The sequence below is a fragment of the Zosterops lateralis genome, assembly GCF_965231275.1.
Source record: "Zosterops lateralis genome assembly, chromosome: 26".
NCBI lineage: Eukaryota > Metazoa > Chordata > Aves > Passeriformes > Zosteropidae > Zosterops > Zosterops lateralis.
The window spans coordinates 1,563,031-1,580,622 of NC_139786.1; the positions used below are offsets into that span (position 1 = coordinate 1,563,031).

Below are 17,592 nucleotides of genomic sequence, written 5' to 3' on the forward strand. Positions count from 1 at the left end.
TTGAGAGGATAAAGCTGGGGTTTATCCTCTCTGAAATTGGATGAATTTCAGGGGGTGAAATTGGAACTGGGGAGTGAAATTGAATTTGTGGGAGTGAAATTGGATTTTGGGGGGAAAACTGGGGTTGGATGGGATCAAATTGGGGTTTGATGGGGTGAAATTAGGGTTTGTTGGCACATAATTATTGCTTAGGGGGATGAAAATGGGGTTTGGGACATAAATTCAGGATCTGATGAGGTGAAATCCATGTTTGGGGGGAGAAATTGGGATTTAGGATGTTGGAATTAGGGTTTGAGATAATTAAATGAGGGTTTGGTGGGGGAAATTAGGCTGTGGGGGAATGAAATTAGAATTTAGGGGTGAAATGAGTGGTTGGAGTATGAAATTGGGATTTGAATGATGGAATAGAAGGGGGTGACATTCGGGCTTGGGAGTGAAATTGGACCTTGGGGAGGGAAATTAACATTTGGGGCATGAATTTCAGGTTTGGGCAGAGAAATAAGGGTTTGGAGGGGCTGAAATGAGGGTTTGGAGTGTGAAATTTGGGGTTGGGGGGATCCAGCTGGGGTCTGGTTATGAAACCGGAGGGTTGAGGGTGAAATTAAGAGTTTGGGTGCTGAAATTACGGTTTTATTGGGGGGAAATAGGGTTCAGGGGGATGATTTATGGGATCGCAGGATGCAGGGGCAGCAGTTCTACCAGGCTTGTAGGACCTTGCCCCAGCTTTCTCCCCATTTAAACCTTTCTTTTTCCCATCCACGCTCCCCACAGGGAGAGCGGAGCAGGAGGAAAGAGGAGGAAGCGCCCAGGACCCGCAGGTGGCAGCGGGATCGTCAGAAAACACAGGGATTAGAGAGAAATCCTGACAAAACACAGGGATTAGAGGCGTTCTGCCCCACGGGAGCGGAGATTCCCTGACACTGAGGCCTCTTCCCCATCTCCGAGAAACTCCGAGCTTCGACTCCCTCAAGGAAACACGGCACGGCTGGTGAAAGTAAAATGTATCAGGATAATCCCCTGTGATGTGAAACTTTAAATGGGAAATACTTCACGCGGTTTGGCGGCCTCGAGCAAGGAGTGACCGTGTGGCCCAAGACAGTCCCTGTAGCTACACAGGGCTCCAAACCCGGCAGAGGAGCGCGGGCCCGGCCCTGAGGAGCCCCACAGAGCTGCGGGAGCGTTTCTCTGCATTCCCTGGTGCGGACACGCACAAACAAATAGGGAGAGGGTGAAACAGGCACTGAATCCACCCGTGGTTCCTTCTCTCCCCCCGTGGTGAGTGCACTGGCGGGCTGAGGGGAGGCACAGCGAGTACCAGCGAAGCTCCGCTCCCCATCACAGCCCGCCGCTTTCTGAGCCCTCAGGCGCCGCCGCACCGCGAGCTCTGCCGGGGACCGCCCCCTCTCCCCCTGCGACCAATCAGAGACAGAAAAAAACTGATTGATTTTTCTTCTAGCCAATCAGCGCTCTGCCTGTCTGCACCCAATCAGACGCCTGGGGATATTTTCTCGCCCAATGATGAAGCAGGAGTGGGAATGGAGGGCAGTGCGCACTCTTCCGTGAGCGGCGTAGGGATCAGCCAATCAGGGCAGTGCGATGAGTTGACTAAAGACCAATGAGGAAAGGGCCGGGGAAAAAGCAACTCGCGAGATTTTGAGAGGCACGACGGGAACCCACAGCCAAGCGAGAGAGCCAATGGCAAAGAGCGGGGCGGGGACGGATAACGATTATTGTAACTGGCACGTAGCAGAGCCAATCAGAAGGCTGAGATAAGTTCAGCCCAGTGTCCAATGGGCAGCTAAAATGCTCCCATGGTTGAACTACCACGATTGACGGGTGAGCCTGTCCAATCAGTTCGCCGCGCCCTTTCTAACTGCCCAATGAGCGAGCGGGGCAGGGAGGCGCGCGACGGCGGCAATTCCCGCCCCCCCGCGGGAGCACGGGGCTGCCTGGCAGATCGACAGCGCGGCGAACCAATGGGAACGCGCAGCGCCAAGCGGTGAGCGGAGCTTCCCGGCAGCGACAGCCAATGGGCGAGGGCACCGCCCCGGGCAGCCAATGGGCGCGGGGTGGGGGGGCGGCGCGCGCTGCCGGCGCGGCTCCCAAGATGGCGGCGGGTGCGTGAGCGGGGCGGTCGGGGAGGCCCGGCGGGAGCGCGGCCGCCGCCGCCATGAAGGGCAAGGAGCGCTCGCCCGCCAAGGCCAAGCGCTCCCGGGGCGGCGAGGACTCGGCGTCCTCCTCCTCGTCCTCGCGCGGCAGCAAGAAGCCCAGCGGCTCGTCCGGCGGAGGCGGCGGCTCCAACGGCGGGAAAGCGGCGGCGGCGGCGTCCGGCGAGAGCAACAGCGGGAGCGGCCGGCGCGGCGCCCACACGGACAAGGCCGGCCGCGCCGGCAGCCGCGAGTACGACACCGGTTCGGCAGCGGCCGCGGGCGGCGGGGGCCGGCACGGCTACAGCGGTAAAACCGCGGAGGCGTCGCGGAGCAGCAGCAGCAGCAGCCGCGGCGGCGGTGGCGGAGAATCGCGGGCGGCCGCCGCTGCCGCCTCCTCCTCCTCCTCGGAGCCGGGCGGCGGCGGCGAGTACAAAACACTGAAGATCAGCGAGCTGGGCTCGGCGCTGAGCGACGAGGCGGTGGAGGACGGGCTTTTCCACGAGTTCAAGCGGTTCGGCGACGTGAGCGTCAAGATCAGCCGCCTCCCGCCCGGCGCCGGCGCCGCCGACGAGCGCGTGGCCTTCGTCAACTTCCGCCGGCCCGAGGACGCGCGGGCCGCCAAACACGCCCGCGGCCGCCTGGTGCTCTACGACCGCCCGCTCAAGATCGAGGCCGTCTATGTCGGCGGAGGCAGCGGCCGCCGGAGGAGCAGCCGCTCCCCGGCGTTGTTGGATAAAGAGTCTCCGTACGGCGCGGCCGCGGTCGGGGCGGTGGCGGCGGCCGTGCGGCACCCGCCGGCCGGGGCCGCTCAGCGGGCGCTGTCCCCGGCGGGCAGCGGTGGAGCTTTGGGATATCGGGACTACAGGCTGCAGCAGCTCGCCCTGGGCCGGCTCCCGCCGCCGCCGCCGCTGCCGAGGGAGCTGGAGAGGGAGCGGGATTACGGCGGGTTCTACGAGGCGCGGGTGAGGCCGGCCTATGGGCTGGAGCGCGTGGCCGGAGTGGCGGCCGCCGGGGGATTCCGAGGAGGAGGAGGAGGAGGCGCCGGAGCGGCCGGTGAGGAGGAGATCAGCCCCGAGGATGACCAGAGAGCCAACCGCACGCTGTTCCTGGGCAACCTGGACATCACCGTCAGCGAGTCGGACTTGCGGCGAGCCTTTGACCGCTTCGGGGTCATCACCGAGGTGGACATCAAGAGGCCGGGGCGTGGGCAGACCAGCACCTACGGGTTTCTTAAGTTTGAGAACCTGGACATGGCGCACCGGGCCAAGTTGGCCATGTCGGGGAAGGTGCTGCTGCGGAACCCCATCAAGATCGGGTACGGGAAAGCCACCCCGACCACCCGGCTCTGGGTGGGCGGCCTGGGGCCCTGGGTGCCCTTGGCCGCCCTGGCCAGGGAGTTTGATCGGTTTGGCACCATCCGCACCATCGATTACCGCAAAGGGGATTCCTGGGCCTATATCCAGTACGAGAGCCTGGACGCGGCGCAGGCGGCCTGCACCCACATGAGGGGCTTCCCTCTGGGGGGGCCGGATCGCCGCCTGCGCGTGGACTTTGCCGACACGGAGCATCGGTACCAGCAGCCCTACCTGCAGCCCCTGCCCTTGCCGCCCCCGGCTCATTACGAGCTGGTGGCGGAGGCTGCTGCTTTTGGGGCTCACCGGGGAGCCCCCCCTGACCCTCTGCGGGGGGCCCGGGACAGGACGCCACCGTTGCTTTATAGAGACCGTGACAGAGACCTTTATCCCGAGACAGAGTGGGTGCCCCCGCCGCCCCCTGTGCGGGACAGGAGTAACCGGGCGGCCGCCTACGACCCGCTGGAGAGCCTGGAGCGCCGCCGGGACGGGTGGTCCTTGGAGAGGGACCGCGGGGAGAGGGAGCTGGGCAGTAGCAGTAGGGATCAGCCTAGGAAACGGAGACTGGCGGAGGATGGAGGCCGCCACTTGGACCGTTCCCCCGACAGCGAGCGCTCCTCTTCCTCCCGAAAGCGCCACTGCTTGGCCACCACCTCTCCCCCGGACCGCAGCCCCGAGCTCCTCACGGGCCGGGAGCGTTACAGTAACGACCCCGAACGTTCATCCCGTTTGCTCCTCTTGGAGCGACCTTCCCCCATCCGGGAGTCCCGCCGGGGCAGCCTGGAGCGGGGCGGGCAGAACGACAAGCGAGACCGCAAGAATTCTGCGGAGCGGGAGCGCAAGCACCGCGCCGCCGCCGCCGCCCAGGAGTGCAAAAGCCCGGCCAAAAAGGACGAGCGGGCGGCCGAGGGAGGTGGCGGAGGCTCCCGCCTCAAACCTCCTCCCCAGAAACAGCAGCAGCAGGACGGAGCGGCGCAGGCCGGCGCGGCGCCCAAGCTGTGCCTGGCTTGGCAGGGGATGCTCCTGCTGAAGAACAGCAACTTCCCGTCCAACATGCACCTGCTCCAGGGGGACCTGGGCGTCGCCAGCAGCCTCCTGGTGGAGGGATCGACTGGGGGGAAAGTGGCTCAGCTCAAGATCACCCAACGTCTCCGCCTGGACCAGCCCAAGCTGGACGAGGTGAACCGGCGCATCAAGGTGGCGGGTCCCAATGGATACGCCATCCTTCTGGCCGTGCCCGGCGCCTCGGACGCGCGCCCCACCACGGCCGGGGCTGCCGAGGCCGCCGCCACCTCCACGCAGAGGCCGCTCAGGAATCTGGTGTCCTACCTAAAGCAAAAGCAGGCTGCTGGGGTGATCAGCCTTCCTGTGGGGGGGAACAAAGACAAGGAGAACAGCGGGGTGCTGCACGCCTTTCCGCCCTGCGATTTCTCCCAGCAGTTCCTGGACTCCACGGCCAAGGCGTTGGCCAAATCAGAGGACGACTATCTGGTCATGATCATTGTCCGTGGGGCGTCCTAAAGGCCCTCGTGTTCTGTTCCCAAACCCTGCCTACTCTCCTCCATGCAGCCCCTCCAGCGTGTGCCAGGTGCTATGGGATACAGCCTTAGCCAGCCCTGTTGTTATTTTAAATAGATCTTTGTTTATAGGTGATTTTTTTTTTCCCAGCCCGATTTTTCTGTTACTACATTTTTCTATAAAGGTAGAAGTCCAGAGAGGTTGGTTAGGAGTAGTGTGAATAGGATATTTTGAGAATTCCCTATCAGTGGGGACAGCAGGGAGGCTCAGCCTGCTTTGATTTACAGAAAATAGAAAAAATAAGAAAAACTGGGGTTGGGGTGGGAGGAGGGGGGGGGGGGAAGAAAAACTCCCGTTTTCTTAATTTAGATTCATGTCCTTTTTTCATTTCATGTATTTTAAAGCAAGTCCCAAGAGCTCGTTCTCTAGAGAGAGCTCCAAACCAAACAGACCAGATTTAAAGCACTCAGTGGAAATGGAAAAAACACACTTTAATAACAGACTGGTGTCAGCTCCTCTTTTGAGTCCTGGAAATTCCATGTTGGCCTCAGGCCAGAGGCCCTTTGGCCCATGGGATCCCTTCCCTGGGGAGCCACAGTGGTTTCCCCGTTGAGCCTCATGGCTCAAGGTTGATGTTTTTCAGGTGAGCAGCAGCTGCTCTCGGGTACACAGCAGAACACTGAATTCCTTTTTGGAAAGGGATTCCTTTTTCATCCACCTCCCCAGGTGCATGCACTGAAACTGGGGTTTTTTTACCAGGTGTATTTCCCTGATTTCCCCAGTGTATCCCATATGTGCACTTTGGGTTTGTAGCAGTGACCAGGTTTGGTGGAGAGCTGAGGACTTTGTTGCAAACCAGGAATGTCTTGTGCTCGCTCTGGTGTGCAGGAAACAAGGAGGTGCTTTAAGGAGAACTTGAGTTATATTGTGGGGTTTTGGTTTTTATTGCCTTTTTTTTTTTTTTCTTTTTTTTTTTTTTTTTTTTGGTTTTTCGTTTTGTTTTCCAAGAGTTGCAGGTTCAGTGGGGTCTGGTTCCACAGTGCAAACTGAGCAAGTAAGTGCTTCTCTCCAGAGATGCTTTTCATTCTGTGATAATTTAATTACATAAAAGTTCTCATTAACATTTTACCTCTTTGTTAATAGCAAGGAACTGCTGTCTGCTAGGGACTTTTCAGGTACAGTGTGCAGCGGGCATTACATGAGGTTTGTCATGGGCACCTGGAGTAAAGTGGTGTTACCATCCTGGAGGAATATTAAAAATACTCCAAGATGCCAAGGTTTGAGCTCTTGTTATTGTGATTCAAGGATGAAACAGTTTGCAGGTTGTTTTTTTTTTCTCCAAAGAACGTAGTTAATTTTTTTTTATTTTTTCCCCAATCATTGGGCACTTTTCTCCAGTTGTCTCAGCCACCTTTGATAATCCAGGCATTTAGGAAGGAAGAAGGGATCTCAAACCCTGATGGGATCTAATTCCATGATACTCTGTTTACCAACCAAAAGTGTGTTGCAGCAGCTTCTAAACTGAAGTGCAAATCTCACTGTATCTCTTCACAGGCCCCAGAATTGTAACCTTGCACTTAAACCCAGAATGTAGCCTTGCACTTAGCCATGTTTTCAGGGATTTGGGCAATGGAAAAGTAACGCTGCCTCACCCAGTCCATGCTCTGGTGGATTCCCTGGGTAATTGATACAGGCACGAGCTGATTTCTGTTACAACTTGCACAGCAAAAAAATCAAATTCAAAGTGTGGAATAGGATGCAAATAGGAGATGAAAGAGGAAATGTCTTTGAATGTATTTTATGGGTGTAACTGAACTTGCTTGAGTTTCTGTCACAAAAATAGGAATTTTTTGTTACTGAACCACTTGTCAGAGAGGGCTGTGGTTTAAGAGGGCTTTGAGTCCTTTATCTGCCCAGAATGAGTGGACCCAGTATCCCAAACGTTGTGGTGAACTAAGAATTCCAATGTGGCAGCATTTCTTAAACCCAGATTTTGTTTTTATAACTGCTTTTCTTTCTAAACGAAAAGGTGAAAGCCTCATTTAATGCTCTTAAATTTAAGGGTAAAACCCAGAATTTCTGGGTTGTCCTTCAAATGTGAATGTAAGAGATGGCAGAATGCAGCTGTTCAGCTTACTATTAACAACGAGAATTTTGGGGAATGGCACCAGAAATGCAAATCACTGTGTTTAAGGAAGAATCCAGTGTGTTTTACCACTTATTGCAAAGAATGTTTTAATTGGAGCAGGTGCCTGTTGTGTGCCAGCAGGGGATCAACGCTGCAAGTGCTGCTTGCATTCAGAGGGGGAGTTTTCTCATTTCATCTGACAGAAATCACTTGCAAGAGTTTTCTAGGAAAGAGACTTGAACAGCTGGGAGTTTAAATCTGAGGGAAAAGAAAAGCTCTAAAGTTTGTTTTGGACATTTAAAGTCACAGAGAGAGCAGCGTTCGTTCCGCTGATCCGCAGCAGGCACCTGCTTAAAAACACATAAAACTTGGGGTCAACATAGCTTGTCAAAGCCAGCTTGGTTTGGGAGGAGCATTCTAGGTGCACTTCCATTTTTCCTGGGAAAATCACGGTGGTTCCACCTGCCACTGGCTGTTAAATCGTGCTGTGCTGGAGGGCGAGAAGGAGCAGCTGAGGCTGTGCTTGACTCCAGGTTTTCTGGTTCCTTATTTAATGGAGCACCTGCTTCTCTGAATCTGGTTTATTTGTGGTTGCTGCTCTGTTTTGTAAGCGAGGATGTTGACGCCCTTTGAGGGTTCTTGTGGCAGAACTTTGGCAGCTTTTATTATTTTTTGCCAGCACTGAATTCCCGTGCTGCCATCCCGGCCGGTGCAGCTGGGCAGGCTGTGCTTTCCTCCTTGCTCTGAGGTGTTCCCCATTGGAGTAACTGTCCACTGAAGTCAGCTTGGCCAGGGCTGAAGGTTTTTAGAAGCCTGTGGGTGATACCACTGTGTGTGTAGAGCAAACCAGATGTAGCAGCTGTTGGCTCTCTCCTTGTGTCTGGCATTACATTGCTCTGGCGAGAGCTCAGTATTCCCTCCCGACTCGTGTGCAGCTGGTGTTCTTCTATTTCATTAGTGTTGTTGAATTAGCCTGGAAAAAGGATGTCCTTTTCCTGAATCATTTCATCCTCGTGCTTTATGCTGTGGGGGAAAGAACCTCAAACGACTCGTAGCTTTTGTTTGAGATTTTAGTTGGTTGTTTTATTTGTTTCAATTGGAAAACTTTGCGCAACTTCCTTGGCCTCGGGCCAGTGGCTTTGTTTGCTCCTGCTGAGCTGCTGCCACGGGAGCACCGAGGTTATCCTCAATCCAGAGGTTTTTAGGGGCACAAACACCAACACATCCTTGTCAGCCTCGCAGGGAGAAAAGGCCGCTATTGGCAGATCTCTCTCCCTTTTGTTTCCTACAAGGATGTTCAAGGTGGGATATTTTGGTGACAGCTTTCTTGGCCTCTGTGCAGAGCCAAGTTTTATAAAGAACGAGTTTTAATTTTATGTGTGGGTTTCAGAACCCTCTGGTTGATGGTAACTGAGGTGAAAGGCCTGAGGTGTTAATGGGGAGGAGGAGCAAATCAAAATTGTGAACACGAGTTCAAAAACTCTGAGGACTCAGGGAAAAATGGCTTGGAAAATGGTAGTTCCTGGCTCTAAACAAAACAGTGTTGAGGGCAGCGCTCCTGGGGAGTGCTCTGCACCCAGAGGGGAAGGAATGGTTTGCCATGTGGCTCTGGAGCTTTTGGGGTTCTTTCCCCTTTGTCCCCCCGTTTATTTCTTTATGGCACCCAAGGACAGATATTCCAATGATTGACAGACTGAACGATGAGGTGATTTTTGTATCAGGCTCAAAGCAGAGCGGGTGGTGCAGAGAATGGTTCACCGAATATTCATCTTTCCTGCAGTTCTGATTGTGTGAAAACGATGGCTAGGAGATACAAACTTGAATAGTAACAATTCGAAATTATCTTGGGCGTTGTCTTTGATTTGACCTTTTAATATTGGCATTGTCTGCTGCTAGAGCTGCGCAGCAAAACGAGGGCAAAGGAGCTGTGTGACACTACATTTCATGGTTTTTGTTGATAAGTTGCCTTCAGGAAATAATACCCAGCGAGGAAAGTCAACCGAATTAGCAAGAATTAGGTTGGTTTTTCTCCTGGTTAATGATTTCAATGTGCCCCATCAAGTGTTATTGCAAGTTGAGTAATCATCAGTACTGTAAGCCTAGTTTAATCCTGGTCCAAAAAAGAAGCCCTGCACTGCTTGTTTTTGCATCTGTCCCTAGAAGGCGACTTCATTCCGAGGTTTCGTGGCCGTGGGTGGTATTGGTGCTTTTTGAAATCCAAGTAGAATATTCAGAAAGGCCTCGTAGATCTTTTTGTTCATCTGTATAATGTAGGGAGGGGAAAAAAAAACCCAGATCTGGTGTACACATTTGTATTGAAATAACATTTTTTTTCCTCCTGCAAGCAAATCTGGTGGACTGCAGAAGACAACCGCATGGGATACCAAGCTCTAATGGACCTTTGGGAAGAGAAGCTGTGGCTTATGTGGAATTTACATGGGCCTCCTGGTGGAAGAAAGCTTATCTGTTTAGTATTTGTGCATTTTACTAAAAATGGCAGCTTTTAAAAAAAAAAAAAAAAAAAAAGTTGTGTATCTGCTATTGTGATGCCAATGCCCGTGTTTTAAGTGGAAAAAAAAAAAAAATTGACCTCTTTGCTTTGTGCTGTGTACACAAGATTGCTGGAAAAAGTAAAGGAATACCCTTTTTATGGCTCACACAGCTTAAAAGTAGCTGTCACTCAAAACATGCGCTCACAGTTGAGCTGATTTTGTTTCATTCTAAATAAATTGTTTCTTTTGAGGAAAATGGTTTTTCTGCCTGGAAGTGAATTGACGACAAACGTTTGACCTCCCCCTGTTGTTGGCAGCGGAGGGGGTTCCTGCTGCTGCTGCTGCCCAATTTTGAGCTGATAGTTTGTGGGTCTTTTGAGCAAGAAGCAGAGGGGAGAGAGAGAGAGAGAGAGAGAGCACCGACACACGTTCGCGTTGAATCGACCTTGTGGTACCAGGCAGAAGAATTGTGTCTGATGGCCTCGGCCGTGGCCTCCCCCAGCGTTGTTTGCAGTGAAAAAAGGGGGTTCACTTTGCTGCGTTTCTCCTCAGCGGGACGGGGCAGCCGTGCTGCTGCTGGCACCCAAGAGAAGCAGGGGAGCAACCACCCGCCCTGAGCCTCGGAACGGTGCCCAAACTCTGGGGCTTCGCTGGTCGGAAGAGCTGGAGTTGCTGAATTTTAAGTTTTTTCCTGATTTGTTTCGTTCACCCACCCAACACGTTTTGCCTTTAGTTTTGATTCTTGGTTTTTTTCGTTGTTGTTGTTGTTTTTTTTTTTTTTTAATTTCGAAGAAAAAAAAAAAAAAAGAGTTTCGAGATTGCTTTGAATCTTGCACGTTAAAACCTTTGCAACCAAAATTGCCAAAAAAAAAAGAGCAATGAGTCCTTAAAAAAGTGTTTAAATGCTGTTAATAAAAGCCTTTCCCGCCGCACGCGAGGCGCTCCTCCATCTCCAGGGGCTTTTCAGCAGTTGTGGGTTTTAGTGCTGAACGGATGAAGAGTTCCTGAGAGCTGGAGGCGGTAATTTAAAAACCTTGGCGTGGTGTCTCAGTGCCTTATTTTTTTTGACCGGGTCTTTTCGAAGCCGTTGGTTCCACACGCCTCAGGATGTGCATGTGCCCTCTGCTCGCGTCCCGGCCCCGCCGCGCGCTCCCGGTGTAGCACAGACGGGGAGAGGAGGAAAAAAAAAAAAAAACAACATTGTGTGCTGTAGTTCTCCTGTCCCGGGGGCTCCTCCTGAGCTTTGGAAGGCTGTTCCTCCCTCCGTGCAGGAGCACAACTCCGTGTTTGCTGCGGGAGAAACTTCGGGGCGCCGCGCCTGAGGATCCCCGCGGCCGTCGAGAGGAAGCCGCCGCTTTGCTGCTTTGTCGTCGGCTTCAGGAGCTCCTTGTGTTTGTGCTCGTGGTAGAATTCTTGTGACCTGCCGTGAAGACACCTCCAATGGGCAGCTTGCCCTGTTGGCCTTGACATACTTTAACCTCCGTGGATAACCCCCTGCAGCCGGGCAGGGTCTTTGCTTGGCCGACGGATGCTGTGGTTGTGCTCCGCGAGGTGTCTGTTCCCGGGGCTCTGTAAATCCCTAAAAGCAGGTAAGGGGCTGGAAGAGAGGTTGAACTTGAGTTGTAATGTAAAAGAAGATTGTTGTTGGCCTTTTGCTGTCTTGATTCTCCAGTTTATTAATGCTTGATGCTACTAATTGTGTTTTCTTCAAGTCACCGTGCTGCTCCACCCGCTGGGGAATGGGAGCCAAGGAGGCGACTCTTGGATGTTCTTCCCTGTTTGTTTTGGGGTCCTGTTGAGAACCAGGGCTGTGCACATAAAGCATCATGTTCTGGCAAACTGGAGCTGCTGTTTTGACTTCGTGAACTGCTTGAATTAACGCTGCTTTAACCCAGAGTGGTGTTTATAGTTTGTGTGTGTTGATAAGGAAAGCCAAGCCAGTGGTTTGGCAAATTGTCCGTGTTTGTGGGATGCTGGTGTAATAATTTAAATGAAGCTTTTTGTTGTAAATGGGGAGCAATTGTAGTTATTGCTGGTTATGAGGAAGGGAATTGGAGAGGGGAGACTCAGGAGGTGCCTTTTCTTCTAGAAGTTGGTATTTGTAGTTAAAATTCCTAATTTTTGCAATGTATTTGTTATGCTGTTGAGATACAACCTCTGAATCTCCTTTAAAGTGTTGCACAGTCGGTCTGGGGCTGGTACCAATAATGGGAGATGTGTTTCAGCCCCTCTGCCTGGGCTGGGGGAGGTTGATGCTGACAGGAGATGGGTGATCTGTTAGTGTACCCCAAAAAAGGGGCTGTTTTTGGCAAGCTGCTCACCTGCTCAGGTATCCAGGTGTTTGTGCCAGGGCTCAGGCACTATCCCACCTTTTGGGTACGCCTTAAAGTGTCGGTGGCTGTTCCACAGGAGTTCTGCCTCTCTGAGTCAGATTTCACTGGGAGACGGTTCCCTGTGTCCTTTTACATCATGCCTTTATTGCAGAGCCTCGGAGGTGCCGTGGGATGTTCTCCTACAGTCACTTTGCTCTAGCGAGTTGTTTTTCGTGCTCTGGGTCTGCCCCTCTGCCTTCTCAAGGGCTCAGAGGGATGCTCCAGCAGCCAGGTAGAGAGCCAGGCTGTTGTTAAAACCAGTCTCTTGGAAGGGTTAAGTGCTCTATATGCATCATATTAATTTAGCTAATGAGACTTCTGGGGAAAGTGGATTTATAACGAGAACCATTTAATTAACTGCACTGCAGCAGAGCGCGGCGCGAGCGGATTAGATGGGAGCCGGTTATTTGGATTCACACATTCTTTTAGAGCTGTGCTTTTACCAGCTGCAGCTGAATTAATAAGTTTAAAACATCAGATGGCCCAGATTCTGCTCTTGGCCAATAACAAGCTTGTGTTGGCCTCATGCTGCTGGTTTACTGTGAAATGGCAAATGCTCTTGGGGGAGACGCTCCTGCCTCGTGTCCCGAGATTTGGGGCAAAGACCAAAAAGGGTTTGGTGGAACAGGCAGAGCACTGGAAAGGCTCTGGGGCTGGATGGCTTTGTGATTCCCGTTGTGTCTCCTGCGGTTCCTGGCTCGGAGCCCTGTCCCTGAGTGTAATTAGAGCTGCCTTGAGAACTGGGTGAGGTGAACTCCTAAGGCACAGTCAGCTCGGAGGGACCGGCTCAGCCACACGTGCCGTGATGGGTTTGACAGGAGCTTCCTGCTCCTCATCCCAGTGCTGATGGAGGTGCCTGTAGCAGGAGCAGAGAACATGGACAGTGGCACAAAGGTTGCCTGGTTGTTTTCTTCTCTCTGTATCCTGCTCCAGGGATGGATTAATTAAACATTGGAACACAGGGGTGTGGATGCTGTCAGACATGGTGCTGTTGTTAGAATTGTTACCTCCCAGCCCAGCTCCTGTGCCCAAACTCTTGGGTTTGAACTCAAGTGTGTTGTCCCAGGGATGTTGTCAGCTCCACAGACGAGGAGGATGAGCTGTAGATTAATTGTGGATCACAGTTATTTCATCTCCTTATCTGCCTGCCTTGACCTTCATACCCAGTCCTGCAATTGCATCTGGAGATTTTTAGCTCTCTTCAGTATTTCCTGTCCCCACATCCAGTGATAAGTCAGGCCAAGGTTTAGCAAAGCACACAACTCGACCCAGCCCCGAGCTGGCAGCTTTCCCTGGTGTTCCTGCCCTTTGCAGGCGAGCACTTGGATCCTCCAGCCAGTCTCTCCTTTCAGGTGCCTGTGCTGCATTTCCAGGCTGTACAACTGCACATTTTAGATGTGGCTGAGGACACACCAGAGGTGCAGAAGGGTTTGAGTGAAGGGAAAGCCAGTGAGGTCTCCTGAGGTGGTTGTTCAGCTGTTTGCCCATGGGGAGGAGATGTCCTTTGGGCCATGGAGGTGTTTGCAGCCCCCTTGGCCAAGGGGTTGCTTGGGTTGTTGCCAGCCTGGGCTGCTCCAGCTCTGAGCTGGGCAGAGGTTCAGAGCAGGGGGAGGTCCTGAACCCCCCACAAGCTGCTGTTGTTGAGGCTTGTGGTGAGAAAAGGGGATGTTGATGTTCCTTGTGCTGCTCCTCATGGGTGGGCGAAGACAAGAATACAGGAGGGACTCTCCATCAGCAACTGGAGTGACAAAGGGGAGTGGATTCAACTGAAAAAGGGGAAATTTGGGGTTGATATTGGAAGAAATCCTTCCCTGTGAGTTGGGGAGGCCCTGGCACAGGGTGCCCAGTGCAGCTGTGGCTGCCCCACCCCTGGAAATGTCCAAGTCCAGGTTGGATGGACTTGGAGCACCCTGAGATAGTAGAAGGTGTCCCTGCCCATGGCAGGGAGAGGAACAAGATGAGCTTTAAGATTCCTTCCAACCCAAACCATTCCAGAGTTCAGTGATTTTAAAACTTTGTGTTTCACCTGTGCCAGCCCAGCTTTCCCCTCTGGCACTGAGGCACAGCATGTTCTGAGCTCTCAGCTATCTCAGAGTGCCTTTGCTGTTCTTGTGGCACCCAGAGCTGATCCCAACATCCCAGTCCCAGATATCCCATCCCTTGTGTCACCCAGGGTGCCTGGGACTCCTTTCCAGCTTTCCAAAGGTTTGAGGTGCTGGAGCTCAATTTATTGGTGTTATTTTCCTCCCTGGGGTGTTGTAAAGACACCCTTTGCCTCTTTCTGCCAGAGTACAGTCCTGGCTTTATCTTGCCAGGGATATCTGTAGGGGAAGGTTTTTTAAATCTTCAGAGGCAAAGTCTGCTTTGGAAAAGAGACTTTGACCCATGAATTACTTCTGGAATTGTCCATGGCCACGAGCAAGAGCTCCCATCCCCTTTTGTGGTTTCTGCAGGCTGGAAAGTTTTCCCATGAGGATCTCAGCTAAAGCTAAAACCTCTGCGTTTTCAACATCTGCTTTAATTTTTGTTCATTAGAGTCTCTGATAAATTCCCATGGACTTCAGTGAAAACCATTATTGGTCCCTTTAAAGATTTTTTATTATTCTTTTCCAAACAACTCCCACCTCTTATGAATCCTTTCAGCTCCTCAGGAGTGATGTTTTTTAATTCAGACTCTGGTGAATTGCAGCCTAATAATGCTCTGCATGGTAAACACGACTGCAGGACATGCTCCAGGCCAGGGAGGGGAAGGCAGCACCAAAAAAAAAAAAAAAAAAAAAAGAGTGTTCCTGTTATCAGTGTGTGTGAGGACAAACAAACAGCCCAGACAGAGCCTGTGGTTTGTGCCAAACAGGGAGAGGGAAGAGCAGCCACGTTTCCTGTGGCTGGAAGGTCCTGTTGTCATATCCTCACCCAGCTATTTTAAATTGCTTTTGGCTTTCTTCATGTGGTTTTAGGTAAACACAGGGAGCTCAGCAGTGCTGGGAGCTGAAGCACCTTGTCTGGGGTGTGTTTTGTGCTGCCACAGCTCTGAAAAAGCCTTTAAAAATGGGAATTATGGAGATTTTTCCCCGCTGTGGTTAATGAGTGTGCTGGGAGCAGGGTGGAACTGCAGAGGAGCAGCTTTCGGTGGGTTTGGGTTCAAACAACCCCTGGAAAGGGCTGAAGGGGATACCAGGGATTGGAAATTTTTGTCCCTCAGCCTGGTCTCAGCCCCCTGGGGGGTGTGGGATTCCCAGACAGCTCCCCAGGCAACCCCAGAGCTTGGAGAGACAACTGAAATAATCCCAGCCCAGCCCTTGGAGGGGATTTCACTGCCAGATAAAGATTGTTCTCCTTATTAAATGATAAACCTCAGGATCAGCTTTCTCCCTGTCCAGTGCCTGGGTTTTATCTGCTCTTGGCATCTGAGGAGTGCTGGGAAAGTCCCAGCCTTGGTTTTTTAGTAGATGATGTTTTTTATCAAGGGCACAGCCTGACCACAGACACTGCAGGGCAAGGAGGGGGTTTATTTTATTTTATTTTATTTTATTGAAATGCCTAAATCCACATTTCAGGAGCTCTGTCCTGCCTTTTGAATTCCCCAGAACACAAAACAAGGAAGGGAAACCTGCAGCTCCAGATAGCCAGGGAGCTCAGGGGTGTACAATGACTGTATAAATTAATAATATAAAATAATTCCAGTGGGATTGGAGGGGGGAGCAGTGTGATCTCTGATTGCACCAACTTCTGTAGCTTTGATATCCCTGAGCTGAGCCTTATCAGCTTTTCATCCTGCCATGTGGAACATCACTTGGAGTGGTTTAACACCCAGCAGGTGCCTACCCCATAAATCAACCCTGCCAAGAGCCCTGGCAGGAGGTGGGAGCAGATTCTGGAGGCTGCCCAGGCTCTTCCTCCAGGGTTACACCTGGGAGTAAATCCCTGGTTAGCAATGGGAGAGCATTTCCTTCCCAAGCAGGAGTGATCCTTTACCTGCCACGGCTTCTTGGAGAAGCCACTTCCATGTTTTTCTTCTTGTTTTCTTAATCCTGTGGTGCTAAAATTAATCAGGATTCAGGGTATCAGTCCTCAGTCTGTCAGAGATTAGAAAACTAATTATCTAAATGAAATTGTTAAGGGTTTTTTTGGTTTGTTTTTTTTTTCAAAGGGAAAAAAAAACCACTTTCCCTTTGGGAAAAAAAAATTAACAGTTTCAGATGTTGTACCAGGTCTTTTTTGGGGGTACAGTGAAAATTGGAGGCTGAATTCTTGGCTTCCTTTGGTCACTCAAATTCCTTCCAGCCACAGTTTTAGTTCCCTGCAGGTCGCTGCATCTCTGGAGAATTTTTTGGTGTTTGGTGTCTCTGCACCTTGAATTTTAGAAGATTTTAAACCAATAAATCCTGGTTAAAGTGTTTCCAAATGCAATTTTCCCATCAAGACCCAGCTGGTCAAGGCATCCCATGTGCAAAGGATGAGCTTGGGCAGGAAAATGTTTCCCAGGGTGGCTCAGGGGACAGTGCTGGGATTGACGTTGGTTTTCCAAGGGGTTTGGTTTATTGGGAGTGAAATTATCTTCTTGGAAAGATCCAGGAGATTTTTGGTGGTTTATTTCCAGTGCAAAGTGTGGGGATGTTGCCTGTGAGGGTTGGAAGGCAGGAGGGATCCAGAGGACCAGGAGGGATGGCTGGGAGGGCACTGCCTGTAAATGAAGCATTTTTCATGTTGAGGATCATTTTTTAGCTGATTTTCTCTACCACAAACAAGCAAGGGAGGAAGGGAAATTCTCTTTGAGTGAGGGAAGAATTTTCAGGAATAATTTTCTGCATGGAAAGGATGATCAGGCTTTGGCAGGGAGGTTTGGAGTGCCCATCCCTGGAGAGTTCAGGGAATGCCTGGAGGTGACACTCACTGCTCTGGGCTGGGGACAAGGTGGGGATCAGGGACAGCTTGGACTGGACAATCCAGGAGGGCTTTTCCAACCTTAAAGATTCTGGGATTCTGAGAAGGGAGTAGGGACAAAAAAAGGGATTTTCTAATCCACCTCAGATTGCAGCTTTTAACCTCATTTGTGTCCCAGCCACCCCTGTTCTTGCATTTCTCCACACCTCCTGTCCTGCTCTGCACTGTGCAAAAACAACTTTGGGAAAGTGATTTACAGGATGATTTCAGTGGGATGGGAAAACCTTCCTGGGGGCAGATAATTCCCATCCTGCTCACTGCTGCTGTTGTATCCTGCAGTAAATAAATGCCTTTGGTTTTCAGAGCTTCCAGGGGGGAACTGAACCATCTGTTCTGTGTTTGCCTCCCCAGCACGAGGTGTTTGACCACCCTGGGGCTGCTCAGTGGGAAGAAAAAGGTTTTGAAGACTCTTCACCCACCTCCCAACCCACTGGCAGATGATCCAGGGCTCCTGGGAGGAGCTTCTCATTGGTTTCCTCAACAATTTTTGGATAGACAAGAGGTAATTGTGGCTGGAGAAAGGTGATTTACCCATGCAGGGTTATTTTGGGGGCAGGTAAAGGCTGGTGGTGGTGCCCATCCTTGGGCTGAGATGTGGGAAATGGGAGCAGAAGGAAAAAGAGAAGGGAGGACAAA

General features: G+C 51.8%; 1 protein-coding gene across 1 annotated transcript; it reads left to right on the forward strand.

Annotated features, from left to right (window-relative positions):
- The first annotated feature begins 2,118 nt into the window (after window positions 1–2,118).
- RBM15 (RNA binding motif protein 15) lies at window positions 2,119–9,896 on the forward strand. The gene is made up of 2 exons (XM_083878637.1): window positions 2,119–6,074; window positions 9,494–9,896. Exon 1 carries the CDS (start codon window positions 2,171–2,173, stop codon window positions 5,021–5,023), a length of 2,853 nt encoding a protein of 950 aa, XP_083734763.1. The 5' UTR covers window positions 2,119–2,170; the 3' UTR covers window positions 5,024–6,074; window positions 9,494–9,896.
- The last annotated feature ends 7,696 nt before the right edge of the window (window positions 9,897–17,592 follow it).

Excerpts from the sequence above, each read along its gene's own strand:
- RBM15 (XM_083878637.1), top strand. The coding sequence starts at position 2,171 with ATGAAGGGCAAGGAGCGCTCGCCCGCCAAGGCCAAGCGCTCCCGGGGC.